We start from the raw sequence: 24,886 nt of genomic DNA, 5'->3' as shown, positions 1-24,886 counted from the left end.
CTGGAAGGGTTGTGGGGGGCAGTACTTTATTTAGGCAGCGGGGGAGGGGGGTCGGGGAGCTAGCCCTGGGAATGGGAGGATCCTCACCTGAGTGTTCATCCAAGGCAAAGAGCGGGGGGCTGTTGCCAGCCAGGATGTGGTAGGAGAGTCGCCCATGGGGCCCCTGATCAGGGTCATGGGCACGCACCCTCAGCACAGCTGTGCCCGGCGCACTCTGGGCGCTCAGACTGGCAGCATACTCCCGTGGATAAAACTGAGGGCGGTTGTCATTCTCGTCTGACACAAACACCTTCACATATACAATGGACTTGAGGCCTCCCTGGGGAGACATGCGGCCGTAAGTCAGGTGGGCCTTGTCTGGCCCTGGTGATGCTCTACCCCAGCACCCCAACCTGCCCACGGTCTGCCCACTCACCCCATCCACAGCCGTCACCGTGAAGTCGAAGCTCGAGGGTCCCTGGTCACGGTCCAGGGTACGGGTTGTGCACACGTCACCACTGTGGGCATCAATGCGGAACGGGGGAGACCCCGAGGCCCCAAGTCCAGCACCAAGGGAATAGGAGAGGAGGCCAAATGGGCCACTGTCTGCGTCTGTGGCTGTCACCTGGGGAGAGGCTGCAGTGAGTGATGCCTCATCTTTTTGGCTAGAAAAACCAGAGCTAAGTGGCCCTGGGCCAGCTGGTGCCCAGAGTCTCTAGATGGTGGACACACAGAGGGGACTAGTAGGACACGCGCCAAACCCAACCCCAGTCCAGACCTCACCATCTGGGTTAGGTTCCTGTGAGCTTCTGGTCACAACATTTTTGTCAACTGGTCAATACATAACCTTGCTTTATGTGTGTTTCTGTTTAAAGACACCTTATTTAACATATATATAGTTGATTCATTAACATTGAACTCATGGCTAACGGTGCTATAACTCATATCTGAACGAAGCTTATCTAATGCACGTATTTTCTCCATAAGGCACATCATAGCCTTCTTGTGTTTAGGGACACTAGACAGCAGTTCAGCATTACACTTGGGGACCATTTTAAACAGCAAAATCACCAAACAAAAAGCACAAAAATGTGAAAAACGTGGCACTAAATAGACCACAAGAAGGACCCTTGTTTACAGTTTAAAAGTTGAAACATGAAGGCAGAGCGTTGCCTTGTCTGACCTCAGCGGGGAATGTGCACTTAGGGCAACTTGAATTTTCCATCATTCTGCCATGTCCAGGATTGACTGCACAAGCTCCGTGAGTATTGGTTTTGGGGTTAAAATAAATTTTAGAGTCAGTGAATTCACAAATACAGTATCTACAAATGATAAGGACCAACTGTACTCCCTAAGAAGAGTGCTAAGAGCTCCAGGTGGATCACAGGGAGTTAATGACCGAGTCTCATCATCACTCTAAGCAGAGAACCAGCTGACCAAAAGAACTGTAGAGACTGATGTTATAGGCCTGCTCTTCATTGAGTTTGGTCAGTGCAGAGTGGGATCTGATTGATACTGGCATCTGATCACTGGAGTGATCAGGGTCTGCTCTATGGATTTATGGATGTGGCTCGTGCACCTTTAGCATCCCATCACCTCTCAAGCCAACCTCATTGGAAGTGAGAGAGTGAGAACTGTAAGTCAATGGGACAATAAGAGGTCATTAAGTCCTGGGAGCTCCCCAAAACTAAGAAGTAGGGGAAAGATTTCCTGACTAATTCTCAAGCATCTCTAAGACTGGCTCAGGAAAAGCTGAATGATTGGACACCAATGTCAGGAGCCTCTGAACATTTCAGAGCCAGATGAGCAGGAGACACCATTCTGAGAGAGCTCCTGAGCTCAGGATAGGGCCAGGCACGCAGTAGGTACTCTATGCATATTTGTTCACTGAGTAAACGGACATTCTGATTGCCCTGCCTTACAACAAAAACTTCTTTCAAACTAAGTTTTATACATTGGGCACACATTAGGCCCTCAGCAGTGTGTCAGCTGGTGCCGACTGCTGTAGCCTGTGACAAAGTGCTCTTTGTGGATACAAGGGCCTCAGGGTCAAGATATGCTGTAAGAGGAAGCTGGAGAGTTCCCCTTTCTTAGCCAGAAAATGTTGCTCAGAGAGAAGGCTGGCCAAGGACTTCTTGATTGTTGCCCAGGCCCTTGACAGCAGTGATTTGTGCCATTGTTTACCCTCCTGGGACAGTAAGACCCTGCCATGGCTGAACCCTGGAAACAGCTCCTGCTCCAACTCTTTACTGTGGCTGTGGGCCCGGATATCCCAGGAGACAAACTTCCCCCTGCATCAATCCAGGCGGGCTGCAGCACAGCTGCAGCACCATCTCCAGAAGCTGTTCAAGACCTTTGCCCTCTGACTTGCTGCAGGAAGAAAGCAATAAATAGTGGTCAGGGGAAGTTGTCAGGAAGTGACCCCCGAAAGCGCAGGAGCCATTGACTGGAAATGACCAAAGCAGAAGTGAATTTCCTGGCCTGTGCGGCCCCTGCTCAGAGGTTCCACTGCAAATGTGCAGTCTTCATTTTCAGCAGGTGCTCAGCCCTGCTTCACAGTCCAACCTTGGTCAGCTCCCTCTCCCACTCTGCCCAAAAGCTATAACTAACCTCGTCTCTCTCCTTTTGTCCCACCCCACCCCTAGCTCTCATCAAATGCACTATTTCAAGGAGAAAATAGAGACCCTTATCTGTGAACTCTCTAAAATTCTTACCAGACCACAAACTTACTGCATCTGCCCCATTCTTACCTCCTTCCCAGGCGTCTCTCCTGTTTCTCCTCCCACTGCTTCCCTACTCCACAGCCCTCCTCCACCTCCCCTTACTCTGCCTGTTCTTACACGTTGTTGTTCCCTGGAATCTCTCCTTGGCCTCTTCTCACTCTAACACACTCTCTCAGGGCCTTCTCTTCCACTTCCGTGGCTTTGACCATCGTCCGTACTTTGACCCAGACCACTCCTCTGAACTCCAACTTGTACATGCAGATGCCTGCTCAACATCTCCACTTGGACGTCCCACAGGCACCTTAAATCCAACCTGTCCAAAACTAAACTCATGATCATTCCAAACCCTTCTCTAATGACTCTTCCATCCACACAGCTGCTCAAGCCAGCAATCTGTTCTTCCCTTTTCCTCTCCCGGTACATCAATCAACCAGGGACTAAGTAAATCCTCATTATCTCTTCTATTTGTCTATTCCTCTCCATCACCAGTATCACTGTCCTGACTTAGGCCTGAGCTGTCTCTCTCCTGGACTATTGTAATTCCCTTCTTGTAGATGTCTGACCCTCCAGTCTGTCCTCTACACCAGGATTTCTCAACCTTGGCACAACTGACATTGTGGACCAGATAATTCTTTGTTGTGGTGCTGTCATGTACATTTATAGGATGTTTGGCAGCATCCCTGGCCTCTACCCACTAGATGCAAGTAGTATCCCACCAATTACGACAATCAGAAATGTCTCTAGACATTGCCAAATGTCCCCTCCAGAGGGCAAAATCTCCCCCAGCTGTGAACCACTGCTCCACACTGACTACCAAAAGCATTTTTTGAGAAAACAAGTATGATCATATTACTCTTCTACTGAAAAATCTTCAATGCTTCCTAAAGAAAAATGCTCAAACTCCTCGGCTTGGCTTGACTCCTCACAGTCTGGCCTACCTGCATAGTCTCATCTCTCACTCTCCCATCTCACTTCTTAAACTGCAGAGATATTGAGCCACTTGTAGGCCCTTAAACAAATCAGGCTCTCCCACTCCTCTGGGCATGTCACCTCTGCTTGGAACCCTTCTCGTCTGATCCCATCATAAACTCCTGCTTATCCTCTGAGTCTCAGCTCAAGGGTCCCTTCCTTTGGGAAAATGTTTGTACTGCCTATCTGTACCTCACATAGATCCCCATCATGGAAGTTTTCTTATTGCAGTAAACTGTTTCTTTGCACATGAATCTCTCCTCTGGACTATAAACTCCGTGAAGTAGGGAGGGATGACTCATTCATTACTGTATTCTGTGTCCCTAATACAATAACAGGCACATGGTAGATACCTGACAAATGTATACTGAATGAATTAAATATTAAGACTTCTTTTAACAGTTATGAACACCCAATGATCATTTTTTACCCCTGCTTCCTCTATGGTTACTAATAGTAAAAACTCTAGGAAACCACCTGGAGAGTTACACTCTTACTTCAGGCAGTAGTGAGGAGGAAGAAGTTTGGAAGCCACAGCCCACTGGTCCTGGGCCAAGAGGGAGAGTAAACACATGAGAGAGCGGGTGGGAGCTGGACAGCAGCAGGCAGGCAAATACTCAGAGTCTGGTCAGAAGACAGCGGGTCAGCCAGGCCCAGGCAGTGGCCTGGAAGTCTAGGCCAAAAGGCAGCCCAAGAAGATACTCAGGGGCTTGGTGGACTTTTGAGACACAAGGACTTCAAGCACTAGTCTCCTAATAGGCCTCCATGCCTCCAGTCTCCTCTCTTGCATCCATATTCCAGGGTGCAAGGTTGCCAAAGCAACCTTTCCAAAAGATACACCAGATTTGCCTGGAGCCCCTAATTGGCTCCCTGTGATTTTTAGGATAAAGTCAAAGCTTGTAATCTGATCCCTGTATAGTATCTTGTCTCATCTCTCTCCAACTCTTTCTCATCAGCACCGTTGAGGCCAACCTGAACAATGCAGCCCCCTAACACATCACGGTGTTCTTCAGCTCTTTCTGTAGGCCTGGAGTCTTCATCCACACACCTATATTATCCATTTGGCAAAGTCTCATTGGTTCTTCAAAGGCCCCTCCTCTGGGCTTTCACAGCATCTCATATGCCACCTGATGCAGCACTGGTTACTGGTGTGTCTCCCTGTCTAGACTGGGACCTGCCTGGGAACAAGACTGTCTCCTTTCTTTGTTTCCAGGGTCCAGCACAGTGCCAGGCTTACAGTGGGTAAGTTAATTCTTGAATGTATCACTTACCCACTGATCCACTCCATCCTTCACCCTTAAAGCAAGTTAGCTTCCTAAAAAAAAACAATCTGTGGGTAGGAAGGAGGGATGAATAGGTGGAGCACAAAGGATTTTAGAAGTGGAACTACTCTGTATAATACTATGATGCATGTCATTATATATGTCCATTATACATATACATTATATGTGTCATTATACATTTGTCCAAACCCATAGAATATACAACACCAGGAGTGAACCCTAATGTAAACTATGGATTTTGGGTGATAATGATATGTCAACGTAGGTTCATTAATTGTAACAAATGTACTGTTTTGGTATGGGATGTTGATAATGGGGGAGGTTATGCATGAGTAGGGGCAAGGGGTATATGAGAAATCTCTACCTTCCACTCAATTTTACTGTGAATCTAAAACTGCTCCAAAAAACATCAAGTCTTAAAAACAAAACAAAACAAAACCAAAACAATCTGATCACGCCCTTTTCTGGCTCAAAGAAATTAAGTGACCTCCTTTGCCTTTCAAGTAAAGTCCTAACCCCCCACGGCTTGGTGTCCAGACTTCTGCAATCTGGCCTTGGCCTGCTTCTCCAGTTTCATGCTCTTTCCATCTCCTCCAGGCCTGACCTGCAGGCACTCTGTGGCTCCCAGAGTCTGTCTGGGGCTTCTGCCTCTTCCTCTGAGAGGCCTTCCTGCTCTGGACATTGGGATCTCACTGGATACTTCTTGTTATCTTTCATCCTTGTGCTTGAGCCCAAGTGTCCCATCAAGGCCAGCACCAAGGGCAAGGATGGGGGATTCTTCCAGCACAGCCCAGCACTGGACAAGGCTTGGAGGACTCCGTAAATGCTGGCATCTCCCTTGGGGAACAGGAGCCACATGGCTGTATGGAACAGCTGTCAGACTTTATAGAGTCTCTCTCACTTCCTAATACCACAAGACACTTTTTCTCTAGATCCAATCTTAATTCCCTCAACTCCCAAGATTACCTGGCCCAGCTCTTGCAATCTGCTTTCTCATCTTCTCATCAACCCTCAAGCTCTGCAGACTTTGGAGCTCACAGGACAGGACCAAACCCTCTGGCATAAGTCACCATAAACAGATGTACCTGTAAGGCTTGGTTCCTGCTGTGAGGTCCCCCGTTACCCTCTGATCCACTCCTGCCCACAACAGCATCTTACTCTGTGCAGGGCTTACCCACCTGCAGGAAGCAAGTCCCAGGCTGGGTGCCCTCAGGCAGTGAAGCATTGTAGAAAGTTCTCTGAAACTGGGGCTCATTATCATTCACATCTTGCAGAGCCACGCTAACTGTGGCAGAGGAGGCGAGAGGGGGCAAGCCCCCATCCGTGGCCACCACAATCAGCTGTGGCTGAGGTTCCAACTCATAGTCCAGCGAGGCAGCTGTAGTGATGATGCCTGAGGTGGGGTCGATGGAGAACCAGCGAGTGTGGGCACCAGGGGCCAGGCTATAGGTGACCTGACCATTGGTGCCCTGGTCAGGATCCTGGGCCATCACCCGCACCACGAAGCTGCCAGGCAGTGCAACCTCAGGCAGTGGCTCAGGTCGGTAGAGCTGGCGATCAAAGGCAGGCGCATTGTCATTGACATCAGTGACGTGCAGCACAAAGGTAGCCTCAGCCCGCAGCGGGGGTGAGCCCGAATCTGTGGCGGTAACCCGCAAGTTATAGGCATCCCGCTCCTCCCGATCCAGCCGCCGAGCCACACACACCAGGTAGATGACGCTGTCCTGCGTGCTTAGGGCAAAGTGGCCCTCTCCACCCTCCAGGGACACGTTAACATGGGCAAAATCACCATCATCTGGGTCTGACACAGAGATGCGAGCAACGAGCTGGCCAGGTGGGGCAGCCTCAGACACTCGGGGGGAGCCATCTGCACTCAGGAAGATGACAGTCATAGAGGGCTGATTGTCATTGGCATCTCGCACATGCACCGTCACAAAGGCTGAGCCCAACTCAGGGTGAGCCCCACCGTCCCGTGCCTGCACCACCAATTCATGGACCCGCCGTTGCTCAAAGTCCAGTGGCCGCTCCAACTGCAGCAGCCCTGTGTGTGCATCGATGGAGAAGGGTCCATCACCCTCACTCTGTCTCCGGTTGATCTCATAAGTCACGGCCCCATTGGCACCAGCATCGGCATCAGATGCATACACCTGCAGGACAGGACTGCCAGCGGCCAGGCTCTCAGACACGACAGCATGATAGCGGCTCTGATTGAAAGCTGGGGCATGGTCATTGATGTCCAGCAGTGTCACATCCAGCAGGGCCTGGGCCCTCCGGGGGGGTGAACCACCATCGTAAGCCTCCAGTTGCAGCATGTAGTGCGAACGGTTCTCTCGGTCCAGCTCCCCAGTAACTACCAGCTCTGGCACTGGAGCTCCGTCTGGACCAGGGCGTGTCTCCAGCTGGAAGGTCTCTCCAGCCCCATCACCAGATAGTGCATAGCCCTGGGTTCCTAGGCGGCCAGCGTCTGCATCACGAGCAGGCTTCAGCGGGTAGCGGGTGCCAAGAGCTGTATGCTCAGGTATCTGCAGGGCAACCCGAGCCTGGGGGAAGGCTGGAGCATGGTCATTGATGTCAGCCACTCGCACGGTAACTTCCACAGTGGCACCGTCAGGAGTGACTGCAGTGAAGCGGTAGCGATCCCGCCGCTCACGGTCCAAGACACGGGCTGTACGGACCACCCCACTGTGTTCATCAATGGCTAGGTCTGTGCCCACGCCGCTGCCCTCCTGGGCGGAGATGAAGTACATGGGAGGTGCTGCTGTGCCTGCCGGAAGCCCTGCACTGATGTCCCCAATCAGTGTGCCTGCTGGCTGCTCCTCATCAATCTGCAGGTCCAAGCTCCCAGCCTGACCCCAGGCGCCTGGCACCCTGGCTCCCAGCAGCAGCAGCAGCAGCAGTGGTAGCAGGGAGAGGGGCCTGGGGCTCTGCCTGCCAGTGCAGGAAGGTGCAACGCCCGGCTCCTTCTGCATGACAGGGGCAGTCCAGTTGTGGCTTGGGCTCCAGCTCCAGGCCAGGCTCTGGGCCCAGCTTGATCTCAGGCTCTGGATCAGATCCAACTCGGGCCCTGGCTCCAGCTCAGGCTTCCTGACCTGGGAGAAAAGCAGAAGAAAAAAGGTCATGATGGGGGAGGGATCAACTGTCCAGGGAGACCGGGGTCTAGGCCACACCAAGACTCAGGCATGCTCAGCCCCCCAGCAGGGCCCTTGTGCTGCCTCACATCCATCTCAGCCCCAGGAAGCTCCTGCTTCAGGACTCCTCGGGACCCACTCCAGTCTCCCTGGCAGGTCTCAATCCTACCCTGACCACCCCTCTCTCAGCAGATGGTTTTGCTTCCTATTGTTCAAGTCTGAATGCCCTCAGACTCCCTTCCTCCCATATCTAGACTTTAAAATATAGCCAATCCCTTCTCATTTTCCTTCTCACTCAGGATTACTACTCACCTCAATAACCATGTGCTTGGTAATCTCACCTGAACCCTCAACCTCTTCCTCTCTGCTGGAGCCTTCTCTCTGCATTTAAATATGCTGAAGGCTCTCTTGTTTTATTTATATATATTTTTTCCATTAGCCGCACTTCCCTCTCCTTTCAACAAGAGATTGACACCTGCCATGTGGAGCCATCTGCGCTCAGGAAGATGACAGTCATATTCACTGGGGACACCGCAGTGAATAAAGGAAACAGTCCCTGGCTCCACAGTCCAGGATTTGGACAAATAATTCCAAGTGTGACAAGGGCTGTGAGGAGTACACGGAGCTGTGAGAGCAGAGAAGAGGGCTGACCACAGGACATCAGGGAGAGCCTATCTGAGGAAGTGACATTCAGATAAGGATCTACTTAATGAGTAGGTGTTAGCTGGGCAGTGGTGTGCAGACACGGGTACAGAAAGGAGAGAAGAGCCTTTAAAGAGGGAACAGAAAGTGGGAAGGTTTAGACTTTACAGTCAAGAAAGGGCTGAGAGTGTTTGGGGGGTAGGGGACAATGTGTGTAGGTGTAGAGTGCTGGGGGCAGGGGGCATGAAATGGGGCAGGGACTCATAAGCCATGAGTGATGAATTGGTGATGAATTGACTATACCCTAAGGGCAAATGGAAGCCACGAAAGCATTGTAAGGGATGCCATGATATGACTTACATTTTGTGAAGATCGTTATCGCTGCCCTTTGGTATGCACATGGGCCATTTATCTCAGGACAGCCCTTATAACACACTTGTGGGAGTCCAGGTGGTGGCACTGCTTTGATGGTGACTTGGATGAGTGTTAGCAATGAATGTGCAGAGACATGGATAGGTCTGTGGGAGGTTTAGGAGGTAGAATAGGCCAGGCTTGATGACTGCTTGAAAGCAGAGGATGAGGGAGTGGGGGAAGTCAAGGATGACGGGCCAATTTCTGCCCTGAACTATCAGCTGGACAAAGGTGTTCTTAACTGGCCAGAGAGAGAGAGAGAGAAAGAAAACCAGAGAGGGAGGTGCTTCTGAGTCTAAGGGGAGCCAGGATTTCAAATGCTGCTGAAGTTAAAGAAGGAGGAGGCCTAAAGCCCCATGAAGGCCTTTAGTGACTAAGTGAGAGCAAAGTCAGGGGAGGGGTTGCCCTCTCTGAAAAGGTGGTTCACTTTCCCCAATTCCTTACTTCTCACACCGTCCTCCCTCTGTGCAGTGAGGCTTCCCCTCCTCTGACATTGCTCTTACTAAGCTTTCTGTCATCTCTGTGCTCTACATCCAATGGACACTTTTTTATCCTCCTTTTACTGGATCATTCTGGAACACTGGATCATTGGCTTCTTGAAGGCTATTCCTCTTGGCTTCACATGGTGACACCCCACCTCTTGCTTCCATTGTACTTCTCTGTCTACTCCTCAAACTCTTTCACAAGTTCTTCTTCCTCTGCCCGTCCTTTAAAAATCAGTGCTCTTCAGGACTCAATCCTTGGCCCCATCTTTTCCCACTCCCCACACTCTGCCTAGGTGAGCTTATCCATTCCTATGCCTTCAATTCAAATGTATCCATCATTTTTTATGTACCATCTATTTGCTTATGACCTTCCAACCTCCAGCTCCAGCTCTGGAGAGCTTAGGAGATACATGCCCAGCCTCCAGTAGGATTTCCTTCACAATGCATCCCCAACCTTCAACGCAAGCTGATTTCCTTCCTCCATTCCCCTTCCTGTGAACAGCACCACCACTCATCAAATGTCCAAGCCAGAAATCCAGAAGCTCTCCTTGCTTCGATCTGATTTCCAATTAGTTATAAAAACCTGACCATCTCAACTAGACTTGTCTCAATTCTGCCCTTTCCTCTCTTTTCGCACTGCTGCTGTCCCAGTACAAGCATTGTCATCTCTCCTTTCGAATCCTGTGACAGCTCCTCACTGGTCCCCTTGCCTCCTGGCTTGGACCCTCTGATCCATCTCTACCTGACCAGAGCTGTCCAAACAGCTCTCACCAAACTTCTCCTGATGAATGGCTTCCACTGGTTCCCTATTACCTACGGCAGAAAACTGCTGCCCCTCTATGGAAAACAAATGCAGATACACACACACACACTAACTTGTGTCTTCAGTTTCAAGGGGTTCATGGACACTAGATATAAAACTTCTGGCCCACAAGATAAAGTCCAACCTCCTTAATATATCTTCCTGATCTGAGCCCTGCCAGCCTCTCTGGTGTGCCCGCCTTTATCTGCCTACCCCCCCACATTCCAACACTAGACCCACTACCATGCTCCTCTCCAACTCCTTGCCTTGTAGCCACTATTCTCTCGTCCTGAGATATCCTCTAAAAATCCTCTCCAACTGGCCATCTCCTACTCTAACTTCAAGATCCAGTTCAAATGTCCTGTGTTCTGTGGAATCTTCTATGACATCTCTCTCACTCCTCTGCAAAGACTACTTTACCCTGCTTTTGGTACATGCTGACAATAAATTGCACAGTAGAGTTGATTTGCTCATGTGTCCACCCCCTACACTGAATTGGAGGCTCCTGGAGGGCAGCAACTTGAGGGTCTTAATCTCTGATTCTCCAGCATTTAGTAGAAGTATGGCGTGAGCAGGCAATCAGTGCTGAATGAATGGTCAGAGCCTCATAATTCCACACCACCACACTCACATACTGACACAGAGAGAAACGTCCACAGACATGCCAACTCAGATGACATAGACAAACACATGTGAGCCCATGCCCAGGTACCATGGTCAGAAGTGTGGCTAGAGAAGTGGTTATAGAAGTGTGTCCTCAGGTCTTTATATATTTGCTCTGCTGTAGGACTTCCTGTTCTCCTAAGGGAGGAGAGTGTCTGACTCCCCTCTTACGCTTCCAACCCCCATCTGTCCCATCTGTGTGAGGCAATAAAAGGAGCAGGGACTCTGGAGTTTGAGTTGGGTTTGAGTCTCAGTCTTAGTATTATTTTCCTAATCTATATAATGGCTATGGTAATATCTACTGTATGGGGGTTTGTGAGAATTAGAGACTATGGAAGCAAGAAGCTCAGAGCTGGGCATTTGGTGGATGCTTTCTCATCAGTTCCCAACACTATCCCTGATGGGTCCCCTCATTTTGGCTTTAGAGTTCTGAGGTTCTATGTGTGCACTAAACCTCTCTCCCTGGGGCTCAAGTCTGAGGAGCCTGTGGAGCTGCCACATGGTGCCACGTGGAGTAACAGGTCAGAGGAATTTAGAACAAGGAGGTCAGAGTGAACACAGGCCTGACTCAAAGAGTAGGGGGAGAGGCTGAGTGTACAAGATGGCCCAGCAGCCCCAGTCAGGGATCTAGGCCTAGAGACTGGGTTAGGGGTCAAGGGTTAAGAGTTGGTCCTATTCATTTAAGCAGTCAGTGGACAGAAAGCAGTTATGGTTGTCAGGAAGAGAAGATAATGGACAGTGAGGTCAGTGTACTTATTATACTCTGTATTATAATTCTGTGTCCACCCAGAGACAGAATGTCAGCTGTTTGAGGGCCAGGACTGTATCTTATTCACCTTGGTGTGTAACACGGAGGATGGCAATAAATTTTCTGAATGAAAGGAGATATGAACGGCATGAGATAAAAGCTCAGGTGATAGATCAGCCTTGAAGAGGAGGCATTCAGGCCCAGGCAGATACCCCTTCTCCTAACCTGTGTAGACCCCAGTGCCCTCCTCATCACCCAACCTGGGTCCCTGTCTAATGCAAACTCCCCCAATACTCTCTCAGTGGACACGCAAAGGTGCATACTAACGAAGATACAGACCACATACAGCCAGGCACACAGATGCCTAGACTCACATGCAGACAGCCATACTCAACACACACTCATACACACATGCAGAGGCGACTTTAACATATCCACAGCCAACACACAAACACAGGTACCCCTCCTCATGGATACAGAGGAGCATGTTTTCACACACACAGATGGGCATATTCATTCACATGGAACCTCCCCCCCCAGACACATGCAGGTATGCATACAGACACACAGATACACACAGAAAGACACTTTCTCACTGGCTTCCCATGGACAGGCACATTCATACCCACAGACACTCTCCCCCACCCCCCACACACACCCTTCCAAACACACGGACAGACCCACTTTCACATATGCACAGACTCACACAGGCAGGCACGTGCGCACACACTTGCAGACCCACCCACACACAGGCGTGCTCTCACACATGCTGCCGGGGCACTCGTGGTCAGCTCTGCGGCTGCAGCTGTGACCTCGGAGGTCCCTGGGGCCTCTGTCTGGACTGCGCCTCATCACTTCCTGCTCCAGGGCTTCCAGTTCCAAACTCGAACTCCAGACTCTCTCTCGAGACCGTCTCATCCTCTCTCCAACTCTCTTCTCAGCACCATCTCCCCACATCTGTCCAGTGTTTCTCATTGCCTCTTCCCCAAGTCTTGCTCCTCCTCTCTGTTTCTGTTTCTTTCCTTCTCTAGGTCTGTCCCATCCCTTCCCCCAGATCTGGCCTAAACCACCTATCTGTCTGTTTCCCTAATCTGTCCTGCCTCCTGCTCAGATTTTTCTTCTTTCTTCCCTGGACTGTCACATCTCTTCTCCCAGCCACTCTGCCTTGCTACATGCCCTCACTCTGTCCTGGTCCTGTTACTCTGTTCTCTGGCTCCATCCTGCTCTCCCCCTCTAGCCCCACATCTGGGCCTCTGGAACCACAGCTGGTTCTCATTAGGAGGGGGAGGGGCGAGACTGTTCATTGGGGCTTGAAATGTGATGTCAATCCTCCCCTCTACCCGCAGCCTGTGTGTCTATATGATCTGGGAGCAGGCGGAACCTGGGAGAGGAAAGAGAGGTGGGCTGGGGGTGGGCAGGGGGACCACAATGGAAGGGGGTTCTCCAGGAGGAAGTAGAGGAATGGCCTGAGGTACAGAAGGGGAAGCAGGCTGGGGGAGCTGGGACCGCCCAGGCCTCCTCCCTCAACTTCCTGTCCCAGGGCCAAGGAGGGGCAGGGATCAGAAAGACAACAGGGTGAGGAGGGGGCTATGAAAGGCAGATTGGAGCAGAAGTGCATGAAGAAGTCGGTAGCCTCAGTGAGCAATGGGAGGTGCAGACACAGGATTAGGCATAAAGGAAAGAGGAAGAGAGGTGAGAGTTCTGGGTGGGGGATGACAGGGAGCAAGACTGAGGGAAAGTGAACATGAACATGTCCAGCAAAGGAAAGAGTGAGTGGAATTAATGCAGAAAGGGGAGGTAAGTCAGAGACAGAAACAGCTAGCCTGGAGAGGTTGAGGGGAGGTAGACAGAGGTGGGAGCCAGAGCTGGAGGAAGGCAGGGGGAGAGGACAGGAGGTGTCAGGAAGGGAGGAGGGAGGAGAAGGATGACAAACTGGCTTCCCTGCATATCCCTGGGATAACCCCAGGGGACAGCGGCCAGGGCAGTGTCCAGAGCCTGGCTCTGTCCCTCCCAATGACTGGTTCCCAGGAGGCACATCAGGGAAGGCTAGAGACAAATGTGAGGGGAAGAGGCAGAGTGAAAGTCAATTTTCTGAGCTTTTAAGGTATCCTGGGGCCTATGCCAGGAAATTCAGATAGTATCTCATTTAATCATCCTAACGACCCTGTGAAGAAGCTGTCTCACCTCCCATTGAGGAAATTGAGGCTTGAAGGGAAATAACTTTCCTGAGTTAGTACAGCCTCGATTTGAATCCAGGACTATATGCTCCATGTTGCCTGGGAATCCAGGAGAAGGGAGAGAGAGAGAGGAAGAAATTACAGGGGAGCTGAGGGGAGAGAATCCTAGCAAGATGAAGGAGGACTGAAGAAGAGAATCTACATACGGGAGGAGGGAGACCAGGTATGAGGTGTCTGTAATAGCCCAGGTCAGTAGCAGTGGGACGGAGGAGACACAGATAAGAAAGATGTGAGGAGGTGAAGTTGACAGGACTTGGCCACTGCCTCTTTGGGAAGGGTGAGGGAATGGAAGGGCTCTAGACCGACTCCCAGGGTTCTCATCTGGTTATTAAAGTGGTGCCATTAGGTTACCACAGAGGAGAAGCCATTTTTCGGGTGCCTGCTGGGATCCCCACATGGAGATGTCCCAGACACAGTTGGATTTGCAGGTCTGGAGCACAGGAGAGAGGGTTGGAGATATGGATTTGGACAAATTAAGGGGTAACTGAAAGCCATGGGTGTGGAGACCCATCAGACAGGATGTGTAGAGTGAGAAGACAGTCTAGGACAGAACCCTGAGGAACAGTCCTATTTAAGGGGCAGACTGAGGAGATCTTTATTATTCTTGGAGGAGAAAGAGAAGGAGGCAGTACCACAGAAGTTAAGGGAGGAAACATTTCAACAAGGAGGGAGGGATCGATAGTGTCCAATGCTGCTGAGAGTTCAAGTAAGATGAGGCTGGGGAGTGGGCACTGATTTTAGCGGTAAGAAGTTCACTAGTGATCTTGGGGAGAATAATTTCAGGAGAGTCCTAAGGGTGCAAGCCTGCTACAGCAGGAAATGAGAGAGAACGGACTGACTAACAACTAGCCACAGACCAGACGTCAGCATAGATTCATTCATCAGTGCACACTTACTGCCCTCCTAGAACGGGGAAGCAATATATCATAGTCGGGCAGGACAGGACAATGGTGAAGATGAGAACTCTGGGGCCAAACCAACTGGACTTTTGCCCAGCTTCACACTTACTAGCTGTGTGCCTTTGGGCAAGCCACTTAATTTCTCAGTTATAAAATAGCGACAATAATAATACTTCCTACACTGTGTTTGCAGTTAGAAGAGTGTCTGGAGCACAGTAAGTGTTTTATAAGTGTGCAAGCACAAGCTATTATTACAGTGGTTAAGAAGATGGGCTCTGCTGTCAGTCAGACTTGAGTTCAGATCCTGACTCTGCCACTTAGAGTGTAACCCTGGGCAAGGTGTTTAACCTTTCTAAGCTTTAGCTTCCTCTTCCATAATATGGGTATTAAAGTGCCTACTTTATATGGTTGATATGAGAGAGAAATGAAAAAATGCTACAAAAACTTAGCACAGTGTCTGGCACACAGTGAAGGCTCAATAAATATCAGCTGCTATTGTTGTGTGCCAGACACACACAATAACCCTGGGATAAGTGTTATTTCACAGATGAGGAAACTGAGGCTCAGTGTGGGTAGCAGAGAGACATCTGGAATGCAACTCTGATGGACCCCAAAGCTAGTGCTTTCTGTTACACTGTATTGCTTCTCTGCTGGAGGGCTTGGAATGCTGATAAAGGGTCATGTAACTGGCAACAGAACAGGGAAGGAGAATGAGCAAACTTCTCTTTTAGGAGAATAACTCTGGCAGTGTGCACAAGGTGGGTTAGCGGAGGAGGTCAGTGATGAGGCAATTGCCAGTCCGGGTAGAGGGTCAGGCTGGGGTCAGGTGGTGAGACAGGGAAAGGGACCAGAGGATGCTTGGAGGTCTCCAGGAGACAAAGAAAAAAATGGGGAGAGGTAGGCCTAGGGCACACGTGTGAAATGATTCATTAATAGATTTATTCAACAAATATCTGTTGAAGACCTACCACGTGCCAAACACCATACAAAGCAGTAGAGATACGGCAGTGACCTGGATAGCTTGAGTCCCTGCCTTCGCCGTGTCCACAGGTGCGGAGACCTGGGGAGGGTGAGGGCGCTAAGGGTAGTGGTGATGGGCAGCAAGGGCCTAAGGTCTGACCCTGACCATTGGAGTACAGGCTGCAGAGGAGACCAGTGAGGCTGGATCTAGTTTGGGGAAGTAGGAGATTGAGGGGCAGGAGAGCACAGTAGAGGGACTAAGATGTTGGAAGTAAAATTAACTAAGTTAAGAGTTGAGCACTTAATAGTTTGCTTTTTGAATCCTCAAAATAGCTCTCTTAATGTTACCTCCGTTTTCACCTGAGGAAAGGGATGCTCAGAGAAGCTAAAGTCACCCAGGCGGCACACTGTATGGCTGGAGGGTGTGAGGTGTAACCCTCCCTCTCTCCTTTCCTCCTTCCCCTCCTCCAGGATGGGAGGTGTGAACTAGGCTCTGAGAGATAACAGCTCCTTCCAGGGAGCAGCTTAGAGAGACAGACATAAACAAGGACATTCCAGTGTGCTAAGAACACAGAGGGACATCCTGATTCAGGCTTGGGGGCTCCAGGTGGACTGAGGGGCGGCGGGGAGGGGGGTGTCTTCTCACCAGGGGACAGAGGAACTGAGAAGCCCCTCCCAAGTGGCAGCGTTGAAAATGCTTGGGAGTCAGAGGGTTACCCAGGAAACATGGACACTGGAGCTAAAGGAAGGAGCAGGCAGTGGGAAGCCAGGACAAAGATAGGATCCAACAGCATAAGCCCCTGGGAGGAACTTTTGCTTGCAGATACCCAGGCATCAGAGAGTCCAGTCTTGCTCCTGTTACTACTGATAGGCAAGAGAGGGAAGAGGAAGAGGGCACAAGTACCAGAGAACCGGACATGGGGAGGAGCAGGGGCCAGGGTGCCAGGAGTTCGAGGGCTCAGAGCAGGTGTATGTGAGGAGGCGTTAGAGGAAGGAGCAGCCTATGATACCTCTAGGGAAAGGGGCCTGGTGGCATGGAGCAGACGGTAAGGCACTGTAGTGCCTGTGGCCTGATGGCAGGTCACAGCTTCCTCATCTTCCACTCTCCAAGAATCCCAAAAGGAACCTGGCTCAACAGATTTGGATCTGCAAATTTTTGGTGCTCCTTAAATACCTGCTAACTGAATGAAAGAGAAATAAAGTACAGAGAGGGGAGAGGAAGAGGATCCAGGAAAAGAGAAGCCCAGGTGAAAGAGAGGAGAGAGCAGAGGGTGAGGAAGGATAAGTCGATAGGAGGAGGGGAGTGGAAATGTCTCCAGTGGGATAAGTCTCGTGTGAAAATGTCTCGATTGTGTGGGGAGTTGAGACCAGATGTCAGTCTCTGAAGAATGAATGAGGATGAGGGATGTGCTGTGAGGTGCCGCATTTATTCATTCATTTGTTCATTGCCAAGCATCTGTAGAGGGGCCCTTGGGACAGGAAGATGAATAATATGCAACCTTGCCATCAAGGAGGTCCCAGCCCTGTTAGAGAGACAGAACAGGGAAGAGGCAATGACAACAGTGAGACAAGAGGATCCCAAGCCTGCCTGGTGGAGTCAGGAAAGGCAGGGTTTGAGACTAGATCTGAGGCTGGGAGGAGGTTAGCTAGAAGAAGAAGGGAGTGAAGGGCTTTTTGATCAGAGAGCAGTATGTGCAAAGGGCCAGAAACATGGAAGAATGCAGTGTCTTTGGGGAACTACAAGGAATTCAATATGGCTAGAACTCAACGTGAGGGAGGTGGGGAAATGGGACAGGTGATGTGGCTGGGGAGGCTGGGGGTCAGATCAGGAAGGATTGCATAAGCTTCGTTAAAGTAGAGATTTCACCCAAGACAATGTAAAGACACTGAAGAATGCTGAGCAGGGAATGACACGGATGGATTTGTGTTTTAGGGAGAACCCTCTTGCTGCAATGAAAAGAATGGATTGGAAGAGGGAAGAGTAGAAGTCTAGGGAGACAAGTTAAGTGGCTTTTGCAGTAATTTATTTGAAAAGATGGTGAAGTGAGGGCAGTAACTGAGGCCATGGAGAAAATGGGATGGGATATCAGATAGAGCTAGAAAGGAGGTAAAACCAACAGGTTCCAATGACTTTCTGGGTTGTAGGACATGTGTAGATGGGGGTGGCTATAGTTAATTTCTGGGTTTGTAGCTTGGTAACTGAGTGGGGATGGTGGTTTGGGGGAGGAAGGAATGATGAGTTCAGGTTTGAACATGTTAAGGGGCTTGTGAGCTAGACAGTAAAGATCAGGTAGGAAGCAGACAAGCAGGTCTGGAGGTCAGAAGAGAGGTCTGGAAGAGGTAGATATTTGGGAGTCATCAGCCTATACAGATGATAATTGAAGCGCAGGAAATGAATGAGATGGATCACCCAGGGGGATGTATACAGTCAGACGATAAGAAAGTCCAAGCCAGAACCCCAAGATGAATAATATGCAACCTTGGGACAGTAACAGTAGGGGCCACCCAAAAAAGCCCCCAAAGCAGACTAAGAAGGAACAGCCAGGAGCAGCTCTGGGAGAGAGATGCATGGATCCCACCATATGGTAATCATCTGTTTATTTGCCTGTCTCCCCTACTGAGGTTTAAACTTCTTGAGGGTAGGAATAGTGTCTCCTATCATAGTACTTATTCCCATCACCTAGCAGTGTGGTTGGCACATGAGAGCTCATTAAATGTTGATAGAGTAAAACGGTGGCTCAGAAGCCATAAGACAAGAATGATTCAAAAAGAAAAGAATGGCCAAAAATGTCAGACCCTGCCAAGAGGTTAAGCAGTTGAGGACTTTTTAAAAGAACCCCTAGATTTGGTAGGTGAGAGGTCACTTTCCCTTATGGAAAGCAGTTACACTGGAGGGACAGGAGTAAATGGGAAGTGAAGAAGTGGGAACAGCTTCATACAGAAGACCCTTTCACAAAATGTGTCAGTGAAGCCAAGTGAGAGAGTCTCTTAGCTAATCAGGTATTACAGGGTTAAGGAAAGTAGGAGAGACTGGAGGCTCTTCATGTGCTCACAGGAGGAATGGGTATAGAGGGAGAACCTGGACACATGGATAGACATGGAATAATTAGTCCAGTGAGGTCCTCTTGGAGGTGGGAGGGGGGCCAGCCCTGTGGCACGAGCGGTTAAGTGCATGTGCTCCAGTTCGGTGGCCCGGGGTTCGCGGGTCTGGCTCCCGGGTGCGCACCGACGCACCGCTTGTCAGGCCATCCTGTGGCGGTGTCCCATGTAAAGTAGAGGAAGATGGGCACGGATGTTAGCTCAGGGCCAATCTTCCTCAGCAAAAAAAGAGGAGGACTGGCATCGGATGTTAGCTCAGGGCTAATCTTCCTCACACACACACAAAAAAAGAGGTGAGAGGGGATGGGATCCACAACACAGGTGGTGGAGTGGTCCTACGTAGAAGAGACACCTCTTCATTATTATAGGACAGAAGGAAAAAAGACTGAGGAGGATGCAGATAAAATTTGAGGGAGGAGGCAGAAAGCTGAGAGAATTCAAACTGGATGGCCTCAATTTTCTAAGAGTGAAGAGACCAAATTGGCTACTCTTACTTCCTCCCTCTCCTTCAACCTCCACATTCATTCTGTCACTGAGCCCTGCTGACTCCACTGCCTAGAGAACTCTTCAAACCATCTACTTCCTCCCTTTTTTTTTGTGTGAGGAGGATCAGCCCTGAGCTAACATCTTATGCCAATCCTCCTTTTTTTTTTTTCCTGAGGAAGATTGGTCCTGAGCTAACATCTGTGCCCATCTTCCTCTACTTTATATGGGACACTGCCACAGCATGGCTTGACAAGCAGTGCGTCAGTGCGCACTGGGGATCCGAACCCACGAACCTTGGGCCGCCCGAGGCGGAGCACCGGCACTTAACCGCTTGCGCCACTGGGCCAGTCCTACTTCCTCCCTTTCTACTGCCACTACTCCAGTTCAGGCCAGCGTTATCCCCTCCTGGGTTCCTGCAACAGTCAACTATCCTCCTTCTTTTGAGACTCCTCCCTCCAGTCTCTACACTGCTGTCAGGGTGGTATTTCTAAAACAGATCTGATTATATCAGGCCTCAGCTTCAAATGACTTGGTGACTTTCCATTATTCTTGGGTTAAATATTTTCATATGACCTACCAGAACTACATAATCTAACTAACCCTCTATCTACCTCTCCCAGACTCTCTCACTTTTCCTCACATCATGCTATTAGTGTCAGGCTCAATGGATTGCTTTATCCCTCAAACACAATACTTTCTTGCATGTGGGCTTTCCCATGCTGCTTCCTTAGCTTGGCATATTCTCCACCCACCCCACCTCACCTCCACCTCTCCTTTGCTTGGTTAACTCCCTATTTATCCATCAAGCTTAAGCTTAAATGTCACTTCCTCCAGAAAACCTCTTCTGACCTCATGCTATGTGCTGCCATATTACAGCACTCACCCCAGAGCCTGTAAGCTTCCATAAAAGCAAGGACCATGTCCATTTTGTTCACCCTTGTGATGCAAGCACCTAGCACACTGCCTGGCACAGAGCAGGTGCTTAATGTGTGTTTGCTGAATGAATGAACCAGCGGATTGACTAATTAATCTGCTGAAAACAATGGGGTGAGGGATGTGAGGTTAAGGGGTGTGAAGAAAATAGAAAAAATTTCATCTATTTATTTATGGAGGGCCCACTTGAGGGTGGAATTTATAGAAGCATCACTTGGTATGGTTGGGAAATCACTCCAGCAAGGTTGAGACTGCGGGACGGTAGGCTCAAGGACAATGGAACAAAGAGTGGCCAAGGAGTGGTTGAAGGGATGGTCCTGGGTCCCTGGAAGGAGAGCACAAAGCCGGAAGTGGCAGATTAGGAGAAAGCAAAGTGGTCCAGGGCAAGAGGTGATTATGAGGCTGAAGAGTAAGTGTAATGGGAGCCCAGGCACCTGACAACTAGAAGGACATAAAAAGCTGTGGGCAGAGAGTGGAATGCAGGAGTTTAGAAGTTTAGAGATGGACCAGGTCTACAGAGTGGTCCTGGGAGGGGAGATGAAGGTAAAAGGAGCTAAGGAGCTCAAGAAACTATAAGGCTGGGGTGTTGGAGGGACCCTTAGAACCATGGCAGGATATAGGGTGAGAGGAAGACTGATCCAGGTCCCCAAGTTTTCAGGGAACAAGAGGGTAAGCCTGGGAGGTCTGTGGATGAGAAGGAGTAATGGTGTGAGCATAAGTTAATGGCAGTTTACTGAGCAGTTGGGACAGTTCACCCCGTGGTGTGTGCATGTCACCTAAAAGTGTGTTTCCTATAGGTTGTACAAGCGGGTATGTGGTAAGGGCGATTGCAACACAGCCTCATGTTAGTGTCAGTTCTCTGGGACACCTGCTATGCATGGGCAGCACTGATGAAGTACAACCTAGATGATGTGTTGGCTGTGACATTGTTTCCAATGGATGTGTAGTGCTGTTACAGTGTCTCTGGAGAGATGCTAGCAGTAACAGTGTCTCCCATGGTATGTGTTGGCCTCGACAGTGATCCTGTAGGAATGTGTTGGCTGCACCATTTCTGCTGTGCGTGCATGTTGTCCTGAGAGCATCTTCTGAAGGTGTGTGTTGGCTCTGACAGTGCTTTCTGGGGGTGTGTCATGGCTGTGAAGGCATCTCTTGTGGATGTGTGTTGCCTGGGACTGTGTCCCCTGTGGGTTAAGTAGGGCTATGACTGTGTCCCCTGTGGGTATTCGAGAAGTTGACATAAGCAACAATATTTTTCTGGCCTATGACCCGGTGGCTGCGGGCCCAGCCCACGCCACACTGAGTTCATTGTGCTTCTAGACCTCCTTCTCCCCACCCCCTCCACGTGGGACCAGGCCTGTGATGACCTCTCTCCATCCCCTGCACAGGATTCTGATCTAGGTGTGCTGAACACAAACTCAGAACACCAGTCTAGGTGACCCACCTCCACTTCAGGCTTCCCCTGACTCTCCTCTGCTTCTCTTATTTCTCCCCCCTCAGTTTCTTTGTCTCTGTCTCAGTTTGTCTCTGTCACACACCCATCCTCCACATTCTGACACATGGCTCCCACAGAGGCGGGCAAAACACACACACTCCCTCACACACACACACTCCCTCACAGGGACTTGCTCACCATGACACACACTCATTCTGACCCACACACTGTCGGAGTGACACGCACATACACACATGGCCAGACAGATACACACGGACACACAACCTCCCAGTGACACGCACTGACTCACATTCATCCTATGCAGTCACACTCAGGATAACACACACACACGCCCTGCCCGCACCCAGCCCCCCACACCCCGGCACTCTCACGCCGCCACACACCCCGACTCGATGACACACGCACACAAAGACCCTCAGGCCCTGCCCCCACGCTCACGTTCACGCTCGCCCTCGTCCCGCAGGCCCAGGCCCCCCCTCCCCCATTGTCTCCGGCTCAGAACAAAGCCCCCGGCTCCGCCGCCACCGCCGCCGCCCGGGAGAGGCCGGCGAGCCGGGCGGGCGCGGCCGGACGGGCCGGGCGGGCGCGGGCACTGACCTCCGCGCGGCGCGGGCTCCCTCGCCCGCTCCTGGGGCACCGTCCGGCCGCGGTCAGCCCCCCGGGCAGCGCCCGCCCGCGCGGGGCCTGGGGCCGCGCATCGTCCGCCGCCGCTGTCTCCGGGCCCGCGATCAGCTCCGGGCAGTCGGCCGTCGGTCCACGCGCCCCTGGCCGTCGGTCGGTCCGTCCGCCGCCGTCACCGCCGCCGGGGCGCCGCCTCCTCCACAGCCGCCCCGCGGAGGATGCGAGATTCGCCGCCGCGGCCCCGCGCCCCCTCCCCTCCCCTCCCCTCCCCTCCCCTCCCCTCCCCCGCCCTCCGCGCGGTAACCCGAGCCCCCGCCCCTCCGCCCGCGGAGCCCCCGCCTCCGCCCCCACGCGCTCCGCGCCGCGGCCCCCCCACCGCCCGCCCGGCCGCCCTCCCTCCGCCCCTCGACTTCCCGGCCCCAGTCCCGGCGCCGGATCCGGCTGCAGCGCCGCGCCGTCCCCCGTTCTCCTCTCTTTTCCCGGTCCCTGCGCCTCGACCCCTCCTCCCGTCCCGTCTCTACATTCTCTCCCTTCGGGCCTTTTCCTTCTGGTCCCCCTCGTCCATCTTCTTTCCCACTCCCTACTGCCGGTCGTCACCTTTTCTCCCTCACTGTCCTCTTCTCCCTCCCAACCCTTTTCTCTCCATTCTCCTCTTCCTTTTTCCCCATCCCCTCCTCACCCCTTCTCCCATCCTTTTCTCTGCACCTCCTTCTCCCCATCTCTTCTCGATCCTCTCCCCAACCTCTTCCCCACATCAGATTCTCCCATCTCCTCTCCCAGCCCTTCTCGCTTCCCTGTCGCCCCATCCACTCTCCCCATCTCGTCTCCTCACCTTTCTCCCCAACTTCTCCCTTTTGCCTCCTCATCTCTTTCCCTCCCACCTTTGCCCCATTCCCTTCTGTCTTCCCTCTTTTCCCCGTGCTCCCCTTCCCCATCCTCTTCTTCCACTTTCTTTCTCCCTTCCCTCCTCCTAGTCACTTCTGTTTACCCCATGCTCTTTCTCCCTTTTCCCTTCCTCATCACCTAGTTCTCTTTCCCTCTTTTTCACTTTCATCCTAAATTTGAAGCCAGAGATTGGAGGGTATTGGAACGAAAAGATTTGGGGATGGTGGTCTAATTCAGGGTATACTCCCCAGAAAAAGAAAGAGACAGAAACTGGGCAGGGAGGTGGGAAGGGGCTTGAGGGGCCAATTTGGGAGAGAAAATGGGGAGAGGTGAAATCAGACAGGTGGAGAATATTAAAGAGTTTTGACGCCTCCCTTCTGTCCTTTCTTATGACTAGGAGTAGGCTGTGAGTCCAAAGGTATTCTGGACTTGAGACGTGTACAAATGGTACAAAGAAATGAGGAACTTCTGGGGATAGAGAGCAAAGTTTCAGTTAAAGCAGAAGGGAGTATGATTTTGAAAGAGAAAAGGGAAGGAGAGGCTAGAGTCCTTGCTAACAAACGGGTTTCTGGCTTGGGCAGCTGGGTGGATGGTGGTGACATTCACTGTACTGGACAAAAGGAGCCGGAGCAGCTTGCGGGGGGTTGATATAGAAAGATGATGACTTTCCATTTGGGTTGCTGGCTTTGAAGTGCCTGTTGGGTAGGTAGGTCTGGGATGGACATAAATATTTGGGAGTCATCTGCAAATACTGTATAAGCTTGAATATAGAGTGAGGTTTTTTCTTTCTTGTTTTTCCAAAATCATCCTCCAGGAAAGAGAGAGTAACCTTATATTTGAGTCCTTACAAAGTCTCTCATATTACAGGGTTTGCTCTCATTTACTTTATTTTGAACAACAAACCACTGGATAGGGCAGTATGGTATGGTGACTAAGCTTGTGGACTCTGGAAGCAGACTGCCTGGCTTGGAGTCCAGAGTGTGCCATTTACAAGCTATGTGGCTTTTGGAAAGTTATTTAACCTGTCTCTGCCTCAGTTTTCTCATCTATAAAGTGGGGCTAAAGATTAAATTATTTAATATATGTATAGTACCATCTACCTGGCACATAGTAAGTGCTCAATAAATGCTAACTATTTTTACTTTTGGGGCAAGATCCATTAACTTGAAATGTCCTCAAGAATGCTGTTTTGGATGCTTGTATAGTTCACGTGTCACAGAATCCATAGTGAAAGAAATTTAACACAGCTTTGGTAACTATTTCTGTAGTATGACCTCACAGCTGCATGTGTTGGATGTCTCTAAATATGCTTTTTAAAGATAGCTTTAAAAAGTAATACAGTAGTACTTGGGAGGGGCTTCTGGGATGCTGGAAATGTTCTGTTTCTTGACCTGAGTGATGTTACATGGGTGTTTCAGTTTGTGGCAATTCATTGAGCCGAACACTATGATTTGTGCCCTTTTCTATATGAATGTTACAC

General features: G+C 50.7%; 1 protein-coding gene across 1 annotated transcript in view; it reads right to left on the bottom strand.

Moving 5' to 3' along the window:
• DCHS1 (dachsous cadherin-related 1) overlaps nucleotides 1–22,713 on the bottom strand; it is a 35,246-nt gene extending 12,533 nt beyond the window's left edge. Inside the window, exons 1-4 of the mRNA XM_087433282.1 lie at nucleotides 22,498–22,713; nucleotides 6,133–8,043; nucleotides 416–604; nucleotides 88–319 (exon numbers count right to left, since the gene is read on the bottom strand). Of these exons, the coding sequence (XP_087289408.1) occupies nucleotides 88–319; nucleotides 416–604; nucleotides 6,133–7,923 (2,212 nt within the window). The 5' untranslated portion in view covers nucleotides 7,924–8,043; nucleotides 22,498–22,713. The remainder of the gene's footprint in view (nucleotides 1–87; nucleotides 320–415; nucleotides 605–6,132; nucleotides 8,044–22,497) is intronic.
• Nucleotides 22,714–24,886: the final 2,173 nt, after the last annotated feature.

The sequence above is a fragment of the Ceratotherium simum genome, chromosome 7, assembly GCF_057802395.1.
Source record: "Ceratotherium simum simum isolate JZ-2026a chromosome 7, ASM5780239v1, whole genome shotgun sequence".
Lineage (NCBI taxonomy): Eukaryota > Metazoa > Chordata > Mammalia > Perissodactyla > Rhinocerotidae > Ceratotherium > Ceratotherium simum.
Note: the sequence above shows the minus strand (reverse complement) of the source record. Positions and strands in the feature narration are given on the sequence as shown.